This window comes from Oryzias latipes, chromosome 16 (genome assembly GCF_002234675.1).
Source record: "Oryzias latipes chromosome 16, ASM223467v1".
Taxonomy (NCBI): Eukaryota; Metazoa; Chordata; class Actinopteri; order Beloniformes; family Adrianichthyidae; genus Oryzias; species Oryzias latipes.
Genome location: NC_019874.2, coordinates 22825301 through 22837758, shown reverse-complemented (window position 1 = coordinate 22837758; position 12458 = coordinate 22825301). Strand labels below are relative to the sequence as shown.

General features: G+C 39.3%; 1 protein-coding gene across 2 annotated transcripts; it reads left to right on the top strand.

Moving 5' to 3' along the window:
• Window positions 1-1222: 1222 nt before the first annotated feature.
• Window positions 1223-11957, top strand: LOC101169811 (protein lin-28 homolog A). Of its 2 annotated transcripts, none has more exons than XM_004078286.4 (4): window positions 1223-1331; window positions 2053-2225; window positions 5220-5395; window positions 8197-11957. In XM_004078286.4, the coding sequence occupies exons 1-4, from the start codon at window positions 1322-1324 to the stop codon at window positions 8414-8416; spliced, it is 579 nt and encodes a 192-aa protein (XP_004078334.1). In that variant the 5' UTR covers window positions 1223-1321; the 3' UTR covers window positions 8417-11957. The 2 variants fall into 2 exon arrangements, with proteins under 2 accessions (XP_004078334.1, XP_011483924.1); XM_011485622.3 differs by lacking the exon at window positions 1223-1331 and adding an exon at window positions 1554-1708.
• The last annotated feature ends 501 nt before the right edge of the window (window positions 11958-12458 follow it).

Sequence of the window (12458 nt, the reverse complement as noted above, 5' to 3'; positions counted from 1 at the left end):
TTCCTGGCTCTGTGAAAACATCATTTTTACATTTAGGCTACTGTGAAAAAGTCATCCAACAAAAATAATAATAATCACGTGACGTTCAGGTGTCATAAAACGCATGTTTTCTAGCTCCACAAGGGGTCGTTGTGGTCGCAGGGATCCCTTCCCCACTTGTGCCTCTCAAACATCCATCATGCGCCACAAAGGTGGGTCATTTCCAGAAAACATACTTCACATTCTTTGTCAGACGGTAGGCCTTAAAACTAAACTGACCTACCAGACGAGATAAAACAGTTTGTCTCTCAGAGAGTTGCTCAGAACTTTAACCTGAAATGTAAACATGAGGTTTTTTTAGGTTGTTTGATGACAAAGTTAAAAAAAAGTTGTTGTTTTTTTTCACTATAAAACTGCAACAAAATTAAAATATAGAATATAAAAAACATTTTTTGAATACTTATATGTCTGTCGCCATCCATTGCAACTCTACCACTCTTGGCGTGGTCAGATATCTCCTGTTTTTAGCACATCCATCATTCCACGAGGACACGAGTCAGCATCTTAACATGATGTGATCAATCACTATCGATCCATGAATTCGTTTGCATATTTTCATCTCACTCGTGTGTTCACTTATCCAACCGTTGTTTTCTCGTCCTTCTGTTCCATCTGACAGGGTTTTTCCTCTCTTTCGTTCGCATTTGTTTTTGACCATTTTCTGTTGTTAAGACCTCCTTACCGTGTGAAGATATGTTGTTGATTTACCAACAAAATAAATAAAAATAACACTAAAAATGTGTTTTATTTTTTATCCTTAACTCTACCAACCAAGGCAATTATTTTATCAAAAGTCCCAGATTTTTCATTGGGACATTCATTGACTTTTCTTGCAAACCTTTTGGTCAAAATGACCTTTTTTTTGCGTCTCCCTGCAGTTTTACGCATAAATATTTGGGGGGAGAACCATCCAAAAGTACAGCAGGTTTAACTCGTTTATGCAAAAATGATGCCAACGACAAACCAGAAAACTAAAAGGCAATAAATCTGAAGCTGCTGCTGCAGCAGAAAGGATCTCAATGTGGGAAAAAATATATATGAGAATATTGAAATGTGCGTTTGTTGTGATAGGCCCCTCCATCACACAATGCATGTATCCTTGGGGACTGTAATCGTGAATCACGTGGACATGACCGAGAGTGTGGGGGGTTTGTTGGATAAGAAATAGTCATTTATATTGACCAGCAGTGCTTGATCACTGCAGGAGAGCTTGAAGCGCGTTTGGAGGCGGACATCTGGGGCTCGGCAGCCGCGCACTCTGCGACTAAGGGGGCCCACAAACATGGCAGAAGGTACGTTGGGAGTTTTTTTAAGTAGAAAAAAAAAACGAAAGAAAGACAAGAAAAAAAGTCCTTTCTAGAGATGGAGAAGGCTGTTTTGTTTCAGATATTATGGTGGGGGTCTTCAGCAGAAATTCCTCCCCCGGTGACCCCCCCACCTCGTATTGTTTAGGAGGAATAGGTTGCCAGCCCCCTTTTGTTTACCTCCCTCCTGGCTTTCCTCCCTCTTGCTGTGCCGCTTCTGCTTTTCACAGCATTTTGCATGAAAGTGGCAATCTGCGAGGATTACCTTGTGCGCGCGCAGGAGAGGATACTGTAACGTGACTGTAGATTCTGACCCGAACCCGACCTGAAGAACATGGGTTCTGTTTCCAACCAGGAGTTCCCAGGTTGAGTAACTTGATGCGCTAAACTTTGCGAGTTGATGAAGTTGTTTTCTCTGACGTTGTCGGTCCGATTGCAGTGGAACATTTTGGGGGGCTTTGTTCAAACACGTGATGCTTCCAACTCCTGAAATTCTGACGCGCCGAATCCTGCAAGATCATTAATTTTAATCAAACGCGCCTCAACGTGTAGGGAGATTTAAGAGGTTTTATTTTTTAATTACACTAAAGTTCCGACTTAAGTCATCGATTTGTACCAAGTTACGCAAATGACAGTTTTGGCTCGATCCGTGCGTCCTGGCTTTACGCGCAGGGTTTGAAGTGTCCCTCGCGCATTTTTTCATCCACAGGAGTGTGCAAGACAGAAGAAGACGAAGGACCGAGCACAGAGGAGGATTCGCAGTCATTCCATGGAACCGGCGTGTGTAAATGGTTCAACGTCCGCATGGGCTTTGGGTTTCTGTCCATGACCAAGCGGGAGGGAGTGCCGCTGGACGAGCCGGTGGATGTCTTTGTCCACCAGGTGAGCTCCCTTAACGAATTTACTTCTTGTGCCCTCCACAAACACCCAGTATGAAAATGCTAAAAACTTTGAAAGGTTTACCTCAGGTATGGGGATAAAAAGGTCAAGAACAAAGTGCGTAAAACAGAAAAATATCAGGAACTTTTGCTCCAAAATTTGATTTTTTTTGCTGCTCCATTTTCTGCAAAAAAAAAAAAAAAAAAATCGATTGGAGGAGAGCAGAGGGCCTCCATGAGACTTTCACCCCAAAAACAGCGCGAGGGAGACAAAAAAAATGTAGCTCCTTTTAATTAAAATGTCTCAAAACGACATTTTAATGGAGAAAAACACCATTGTAGTCCTAAAGATTTGAAATTATTTAAATACGCTTTTTGTTTACCAAGTTAGGCTACAAAAAACCAACGTATTTTTAAGCTGATATATCTAGATTATTTTTTTAAATGTATTATTATTCATCTGTCCCCTCCTCTGTGGTACCTGATTTGCTACCCAAAGACTTTTAAGTATTATTTTCTTCTCAACCCTTTTTTCCCTGCACTTTAGGTTTTTATTATTCTTTAAATATTTGATTTATCTTTATTTGAAAAAAAAAAGATTTCCTTTTTTATCCACCTTCAAAATGTTAACTGAAGAAGTTGGGGTTTTCCTCCTCTTGCTGTGTAAGAGTGAGAAGCTCCATTTCTGCCTGATAAGATAAAGGTTTAGCATGTGAATGAGAGGCATCTTCACCGGCAGCTCTTTTACCTCAAAGTTCCTGTCATAAAGTGATTAAAGGCTTCTCTGGCTGTCTCTTCAACCCCCTCTGTGTGTGGTACAGACCTATACTTTACAACCAAGAATCTTCTTTGAAGAAGACCCCAGGATTTATTTTGGTAAAGATTCTTGTTCCTACACATCTGTTTCATTAAAACATTCAGAAGCTTTTTTTCTCACAACCTGATTGTTCCTGTTCTCTGCTTTTTGTTCTGTTATTTCTGCATTTCTTTACAGTGATGCATACTGAGAGAAGCATATATGCTCTGTGGAATTGGCGCAACTGAAACTTACAGGAAATATACACTTGATTACTCATATTGTGAACCAAAACCCTGGTGCAGTTGAGAGTAAACCTGCATTAAACCTGCCATGTTTGAGGTTTTATTTTTTATAAAGGATAACTTTTTCAAACTCGGGATTCATTTCTGACACATTATGAGTAAAAATAACAATTTTTCATTTTGGTTTACAATGTTTTGATAAAATTACGGTGCACATCGGACACGTGGATCCTTAAAAAAGATGCCAATCAAGTTAAATTTCTGTCACTAGTGAACGTGTGGATGATTTGACAACGTCATCCGTTCTTTGTGCAGGTGGACAATAGAGCCATGCAACCGAAATGAAGCACCCCTCAGTCGTGATAGAGCCCCTCTTTGTCTCTGCAGAAGTCCTGCCATTGTCCCTCGCTGCTCTGATGTCTTTCTTAGTCCTAATTGACATTTAAAATTTTCTAGAACTCACGCGTCTTATACCTCTGCAACCTTCAAGTATAGAAGCTCAGAGCCGGCTGTTGGAGCTGTTGCTGGTGAGCATCCATTATTAGGGGTGGGGATGGTAACACACGGGAGAGGAAGTGGGTTAATGGTCACCAAGGCAGATAGGCCTGATGGGACAGAGGCCGAATTCTCATGAGCCATTTAGGTGTCATGGCTCAACAGTTGTGTCATCCTGCTGTTCAGGAGCTGTGCTTGAAGCTAAACCCTGTGTAGAACGTGTTTGTCCTTTTAGCTTTATAGTCGAACAGAGCATTTTACAGATTTCTATGTTTTATTTTTTTGTTCCATCAGTCATGAATGCGTCTTCCTATATTGTGTGCTCTGTTTGATTCCCCTCAGACAAAAATACAGAGCATTGGTCAAAAGATTTGGTTTTGCTCAGAATACAATCAAAGAGAAGGGATTACTGTCTACCAAAACAAACCTGACAAATTAATGCACAGCTCCATCTATGTCAACAGTGTGCAGTCTGCGTGACAGGTTAATTTTAGCCGCACCAAGGGATTTTTACAGAGGGGTTTCCCATGATGGAGTTATGCAGTTGAAAGGATTTATCCTTAAACCTGCACCACACCTTTCCTTTCCTTGGGTGGCTTCATTGCTTTAGGTAGCCGAATTGTTCTTTGAATGGGCTGAGAAGAAAAAAAAATGTTTTTCCACCTCAGGTAAGCCTCGTGTTTGTGAAAATAAAGCAGCTGTGTTTGCAGTTTACAGCTCCGGTCACGCCTTTGACACAACAACCGGGTCACAGGTGCAATATTTGGGGAGATATTAGTCATTTGTGCTTTTCCTCACTTGATATCCTTCTTGTCTCTGCCAAACAAGCATCCGAAGAATGTCACCCTGACCCCCCAACCTCCCAGAGAAGCCTTGCTGCTTTGTCACCCCACCCCCAACACGAGCACCAACCCCTGCATCCTGTAGTTAAGGGTTAGTGGTGGTGGTCAGTGTGTTAGTGGAGCTTTGTGATGTGGGTGGGAAGAGGGTTGGGGGTGGGGGCAGCAGAGTGGAATGCTGTTCCTCCAGTGGTGGTGGTGGTGGGGTGGGGGGGGGTGAAGGTTATCCTCGCCAGGTTTACCACTCCCAACACAATGAAAGGACAACGAGGGGTCTTGGTGGTGCACAAACAACCAGGAAGACAGGGACCAGAGGGGATTGTGGGGGGCTGTTTGTTTTTTAGGCGAGGACTGGAGATCACCTTAGACTAACAGATATCTGATAAGTGCCACCAGGCTTTGATGATATCAGGCTGGAAAGAATGGTTGGGGGATGTTCCCAGAGGTCAGACTCTCTGCAAGCTTAATGTGGTGGTAATGTGGGAAAGATGAGGACATCTGATTCCTTAAATGTGTTTAAAGTATTTCTCACTTCCCATCACATGTATGATGTCCGTGACGTTTTAAACCGCATCATCCAACACTTCCATACTAATAAACATTTTTATTTTCCCTCTTGTCAGAGTAAGCTGCACATGGAAGGTTTTCGCAGCCTGAAAGAGGGAGAAGCAGTTGAGTTTACCTACAAGAAGTCATCAAAAGGCCTGGAGTCCCAGCGAGTCACAGGACCAGGAGGCATCTACTGTGTGGGCAGCGAGCGGAGACCGAAAGGCAAAAAGGTCCAAAAGCGACGTTCCAGGTGAGCATTGGAGAGCAACAGGGGGTTTAAATTTACATCTTTGAATTTCCCCATTACCAATTTCACCTGACGCAAATTAAAATTACTTAGAATAAATGCCAGAAATACTTATTTATTGAAATGAACAAGCAAACCAACTATATATTTTATAAAAGCATTTATATGGGAAAGATTATCGTGACAATTGCAATAGATTTATAGTTCTAAAAAAGACCTGACTTCAAAACAATTTTAAGGCACCTTGTATTTAAAAAAATGTACTTAGTTTTGACTGATGTCCTCAAACTGTTTTATTAGAAACTGGTTATAATTGCAATGCTGTTGTAAAACTATTATTTTAAATTGTAAATGCCCATGCAGCAGAAATGAGCAAATAATTCAACAAAAATGAATCTACAGTAGTGTACTTCCTTAAATCATTAAACAATTTGTCAAATCAGTAAAGAAATGTTTAGTTGCCTTATCTGGAGAATGAAAATGACCTGTTCAGAAAAAGTCTTGTTTGGTTTCCATGAGATTTTCCAAACTGTTTTCGCTTCTCTCCCAATTTTCTTCCTTTACTTCATCCCAACCCCCCAGCTCTAACCCAGGCAGGGGTCACGTCAGCATGCCTGACGTGTGACCTGGATCAATAACTGTTTAAATCTGCTTGTCCCTGGTGAATTCAGACCAACCTACTTTCTACTTTCTCCTTTCCCAAAATTTTCTACCATTTTTGCCACCTTAAAACAAAACTTAACAATTGACAGTTTCAGCCTTTGAGGAGCAGTTCTGCTATTAGATTTAGAGTAACTTTAATGATTGAAAAGTTTGTGAAAATTGTTTTAACCAAGTTCTGTTTGACAAAAGTGAGAAATACGCATCCATCCACCCATCCAATATTAACAGTTAACATATTATAAAGCTAAAAAACAAAATTCAATTTTATTGAATTTTTCTTGTTAAAAGGTTACAAAACACCCAAATGTGCTCCTAGGCACGACGGCCACAATGTCCCTATTACCACAAAAAAAGCTAAAGTGAGGGTGAGAAATTTGGGACATGGCATGGCGAAGGGTTAGAGGTGTATCATCTTCACCTCCTGTCAGGAGTGATTACAACCAGAGAGAAGTGAGTGTGAGAACAGAGATCATTACTACCTCAAAGAGTCCTGGGAGGCTGTGGTGGTTCAATACTTTGACCACAACATTGCATAGAGCGGACATAGTTCGGACACTTCATTGTGCAGTCGTGATATGCGGATTTGCGTCTCTGTTACAGATCACAATATCTTGAAAACTCAATTATGATTCTGAAGATGAATATTGAGTCTTTTTTAACTAAAGTTTTGACTTTAAGCTGAACTGCTGTTGTTTCCGCCACCATCATAAACAAATTCATATGTATGCATCCAGGCGTGTGTGTGATAAAAAAGGAAAGGGGAAAAGCTCCTATCTTTTTAATTGATAACAGATGCAGGAGCCCAGGGTGGCGGGTGAAAGGTCATTGTTGTCATGACGACTGCGTACGAATAAAAGGAAGAGAGCTGGGGGGGTTCGGATGGGATTGGGGGGGTTGGGGTGACAGGGTTCAGAGGTCATTACTGCAGCTTTTATACACAAAGGGGACCACTTCCACTTGCCTCCTGATAGGTGCTGAAGTAGGGAACTTCTGTCATGGGATGGTTTAGACCTTGACACAACCCAAGCGGCCAATGCTACAAAGCCATGGTGACCCCTCAGCAGTTGCTCCTTCCGAACCTCATCTGGTGCCACAAAGGTAGCCGTGGGGGGGGGGGGGGGGGGGGGGGGGGGGGGGGGGCTACAAAGACACAAAATGTCCACCTCACGCCCACCATCCTTCTGTCTTCCACCCGGGTACGCGTGGCCATTCTATGGATCATTTCCTAAACAGTGCTGGCAAATGTCACCGCTGGTTGCTCTCAATGACCCCATGTAGAGTTTTCCAAAAATCATCTCTAATGAAAAGAATAACACATTTGATACAATGAGGTCCAAATGGAAGCTTTTGTCAAAAACAATATGCTCTTCTCAACATAGAAAATATTAACTAGAATTGAAACAAGCAAGAAGACCCACATTTCCTAAACATTGTCTGATGTTAGAGATTTTTTTTAAGCAGAATTGCATCATGTAACAAACATGACCAGCTGAAAAACTCCTCAATCAGTTGTTCTTTATATGGAGCAGTGTGGCATGCCCTGAACTGCCCTCTAAAGATTTATGTTCAGCTGACAAACTCACGGGAAATGTTGCCACCTAGTGGTCAAAGTAGAAAACTGGCTGTTTATTTGCCTTTCAAAAGTTTTGACAATATATAATGCTTAAAATGGTTTTCAAATTAGTGTAAAAGATATTTTTGTGTTTTAAAGTTAAATTTGTAACTTTTTTTAATACCTTAAATAAAATTATTATGAAACACATTTTTTTCTTTGTATGAAACCTCTTACCTGTTTCTATCTTGTTTTTTTAATAAAAGGTTTAGAATATTTTTAAAGGATTTTCTACTTTTTTAAAGAAAGAACTATTATCATTTAGCTCCGTTGTTGCTTGTCTTTCTTCCACTAGACAAACTGGTTCACTTACTCTTTTTGGAAAATCTCAGTTTTTATTTAAAAACAGAGATTTTCCAACCAGCCTGTCAGTTTTTAAACGGAAGATAAAGTTTTTTGATTAAAATATTGTGATTTTTTTTCTTGTGTCTCCAAAGAAAACACGTATTTGAGTGCCAAAAAACACTCAAAAACACCATACATTTAAATCTGTTTGTGTAGAAAATGATCAAACACTTTTGCTGTTTAGGTGCTACAACTGTGGAGGTCTGGACCACCATGCCAAAGAGTGTAAGTTGCCACCTCAGCCCAAGAAGTGCCATTTCTGCCAGAGCATCGATCACATGGTCGCCAGCTGCCCAATCAAAGCACAACAGTCCTCACCAAGCTCTCAGGGAAAACCGTCTCCCTTGAAAGGAGACGAGGGAGGTTACAGCCACCCGGCACCGCCTCCCGAGACGTCAGATTAAACTAAAGGTCGGGCCTCGATGAAGCACAGAAGCCAATCAAATTGCTTCGACGGCGAGGAAGGACACACGATTCCTTCCCAGCTGCTGAAGCTGCTTTTGGATTTACCTCAGGTTAAAAAAAAAATACTCATGAAGAATGTTTTTTTCCAACTGGTGTAACACTCAGGAAGACTTCTGTACAATTGCACTCGCAAAGCTTGCTAGATGAACGAATCACTGCTGTTAGAGGGAAAAAAAACACTTTGGTTTTTCACGGGTTTTCACAGGTTCTGTGAAAAAAAGAGCCTTTTCTCGAGGCTCTCAAACACCCGCAATATATGCATAAGACTCCGCGTGGTTAGAATAGATTGATGCTTTTGCTGCCTTACAATTTCATCTCTTTCCTGACTTTTACACCACATGTAATAGTTAGTTGCTCTGTAATGAATGTTAGTGTGCATATCACACACTGGGAGGGTTCATGACAGAATAGGGGGAAAAAAAAACTTTTGATGGGTTTAAGGGTATAGCTATTGGCAATGAAATGGTATTTTCAAAATTGCAGTTGACCATCCAGTTTTCCTGGGGCCAAATGAATGTCAGACCAAAAGTTGTTTTCAGGTTTTGGTCAGTTATATATATATATGTTTCGTTGATTATTTTTTCTTTGTCATTCATCTTTTAGCTGGCTAGTCTGGTCTACCTCACTGGTGCATGTTTGCTCTATTATCCTCACTGCTTACAATCACCAGAAATTCTCAGACTAGGGCTTTGGAGAGTGGAGATTGTATGTTAGGGTTAAATCAAATCCCTTTTGCACTACAGTATTTACACTCAGTCGACATGATATGGGATATTTTGGAATTGCAGTGATGACCGCCTCGTGTTGCTCCGCAGGTGCTGGCTTTGTGTCGACTTAAGGTACAGCTATTAATGTGAAAAGACGACAGCTGTGCAGATTTTCAGTCTGTTTGGGAGAAAGAGGAAAATGGAAGCATTATATAATATTTAGAGATCTTAATCTCTTTGTCTCCTCAGCTGCAGGTCAACATGAAAAGACTACACTTTTCACCATCTTTATGAAGTGTGTCACAACGCTTTTAACCACTAACCGCTAACTTCACAGAAGGTGGTCAGTTGTACTGTTTGAAGTGGCGCTGCAATTTAGTTTCACAATTGCTCAGAGTCTATAGTTTTAAACCATCAGCCATCAGCAGGTAAAGAAAGACACAATCAGACCCAAAGATGGCAGCATAACGCTCCGTTTCGGCCACCGTCAGCTGCAAGGTGTCACTTTTTCGTGCCAGATGTGTTAAAGAAAATGCTGCTTTTGAATGACTTGAACATGGATTTGATTAAATCATAACACCACACTTCTGAAAGACTTGACATGGGCTGAAATACTGACGAGTCCTGCTACTTCTCCTCTTGAGGAAAACAACAACGAGGAAGAATCAGACGTTGCGATGCTAGTGAAAAGACTGGCGCTTTAATTTATATCCAGTATGATCGTTTTCTAGGTAGTTATTTAAGACTTTGACCTCCCTATAATCTGCAGAAGGGTGATTGTTCAGGAACACCAAGCCTGCACAGAGTTGCATGTAGGTCTAGCTAGCTAATCAGCATTTTACTCCCGTTTTACAGGAGAAGCTGACGTTACATCCAATTAATATATATGTAAAATTATTCTAAAGCCTTTTTAAAAAGATCATACTACTTATTTATTTTCATTCAAGAGTACTGCAGCTTCACCCTCTGATCCTGTTGAGACCTCTCAGTAATGAAGTTTTGGGCACAGACACCAGAAAACTGCAAAGCCATTTGAATCTGTATTATGATTTTTTTTTATATTTTAGTAACTTTTAACATCCAGGTACTCTCATTGCTTTGTACATATGTGCTTGATTCATGCAATTTTCCTTAATTTAATTAAGTATGAACACATAGTTTTATAACTAGTTAAGAGTAACAATATAAAGAACATGCTGCACACATGGCAAAATGAGGTCTGGTGTTAACTGTGAGGGTTTTTTTTAAATTTGATTTTTATTTGTATTTTATTTTTTTCTTCATGTGAGTGCTTAATGAGCCTTTTAAGACAAAATAGATCATTGTCATCCTTATCTATGCCATATCCAATGCAATGTCACTGCACTAATCATGTGTAAGATGCATCAATTTGTTTTATCTATATGTAAATATTTCAGTTTATTTTATATTTTTGAATATATATCTTGATTTTTATATACTTTTTATTTTCAATTCCAATTTGTTGCGGGAGAAAAATAATCTACTACGGTGATTATCTCAGGAATTAATAAACTGAAACTCAGGGAGCCCTTCAGATTGACTGGAAGGAGTCACAGAGTCTTAGTGTATGACAAAGCAGGGATCCAAATGCTCATCCTCATGATGTGAAAAGAAGGCCAGAGAAGGTGCAGTTTGTTTGTATTCTTTTATTTTTTCCCCCTTTATTTACTGGACTTTCATTAGAAAACTGTGAAGGTTTGGGTCACAGAAGCAACGGCTGCAATTGACAACAGTAAATGTTCAGGTCTTTTGATTCATCCTTCCATACAATGCTTTTCTGTATTCTTTCTCACAATATAAAAAAAAAGTATTTCATTACTATTGTATTTTTTCCTCTGTAATCGTTGTAGATGGGGATGTCGTAGAAGATTGTAAAGGGACTGGGGCTTGTAGTATTTAATCATCGTCTCCTCTCAAACTTTTGATACTTGGTGTTCCAGACTATCAGTGCTTGTGACAAGGAGAATGTCACGAATGATTGACACGCATACTATTCCATACTTCGATGCAAGGTGATGCCTTGTATAAATTCTGGCGTTTTAGAGAATCAAACTCTGTTTTGATGATTCTACTCAGGTTTTTCAAAGAAATGAGAAAGTGCCGTCGTAAAGCCAGCTTACTTTTCAGGGCAGTTTTTTTTATCCATTATGTCAAGTGCCAACATATCCTCTAATATGAGCAAATTATTTTTATCATATTATTAAAAAAGAAAATAAAGGGACACGCAAAAATCAAAAACTTTTTAAAAATCATTAATTATTTGTGCCATTTGTCAAACTCTACTAGGAACTTTTGGGAGGCCACTGTTTGGATCAAAGTGTTATAATGTCTGCAATATTTTGCTCTACTTTGTTAACGCCAGACATTGTGATTGTAACCAACCTGTTCAACACATCAGTGGTGTGTTATTGTGATTTTATTGTTGAGCCTGAGATTTGCTCTGTTCAGTGTAACTTTTGAAATTTCTCAAGTTTTTTTTTTAGTTAGTGGTTTGTGACTATCAGCCATTTAATTTATGGTGCTGTATTCTATCAGGTACAAAAGACAAAGGTTACTTAAAAAAACGTGCTTTTATTAATATGTTGAATGTATAACTAACTACTGCCAATAAACTACAGACATATTGAACTCAGGCAATTTACTGGTTAGTTTTTCAGCGATATAACAGCATGTAAAGTTTGAAAGTATTACTGTGATCATGTTTCTTTGTGTAAAGATCTGCTCCTTTTCATAATAAAAAAGTCAGTTTTGATTTCTGTTGAGTGTACCCTTATTGTAAAAGCTTTTTTTCCAGTTTTTAGCCCACATTTTCAGTAATTTTCCATTGACTGGATTTACTCATATTTTAATCAAGGAGCACATGAGGCAAAAGCAGCGTGTCAACAAAACAAAAAAAAATTAAAAATCCATAATGAGTTTATTTTTAGATGTCGTGTGCTGCAAAGTCACTTCCAAAATGTAATAGACTTACTGTACAAATCAAGTGTGTTTTTCAGTGGCGATTTCTTTATTGCACAATATCCTTGTCCGACTGTTATTACGTTCAAATTTCTTTACTTGCAAAGGTAGCACTGTACTTCAGAGCATTTTTAATTTAGTTATGGTGAAGTAAGGATTAATTAAAATGATTTTTTTTCCATAAAATTTTAACACAATGATAGTACAAGAAAAGCTTGAATTTCAAAATTTATAAAAAAAACTGCGTCCTAAAAGAAGATTAAAAAAAATGGGTCCACTTAATTTATCAAGAAAC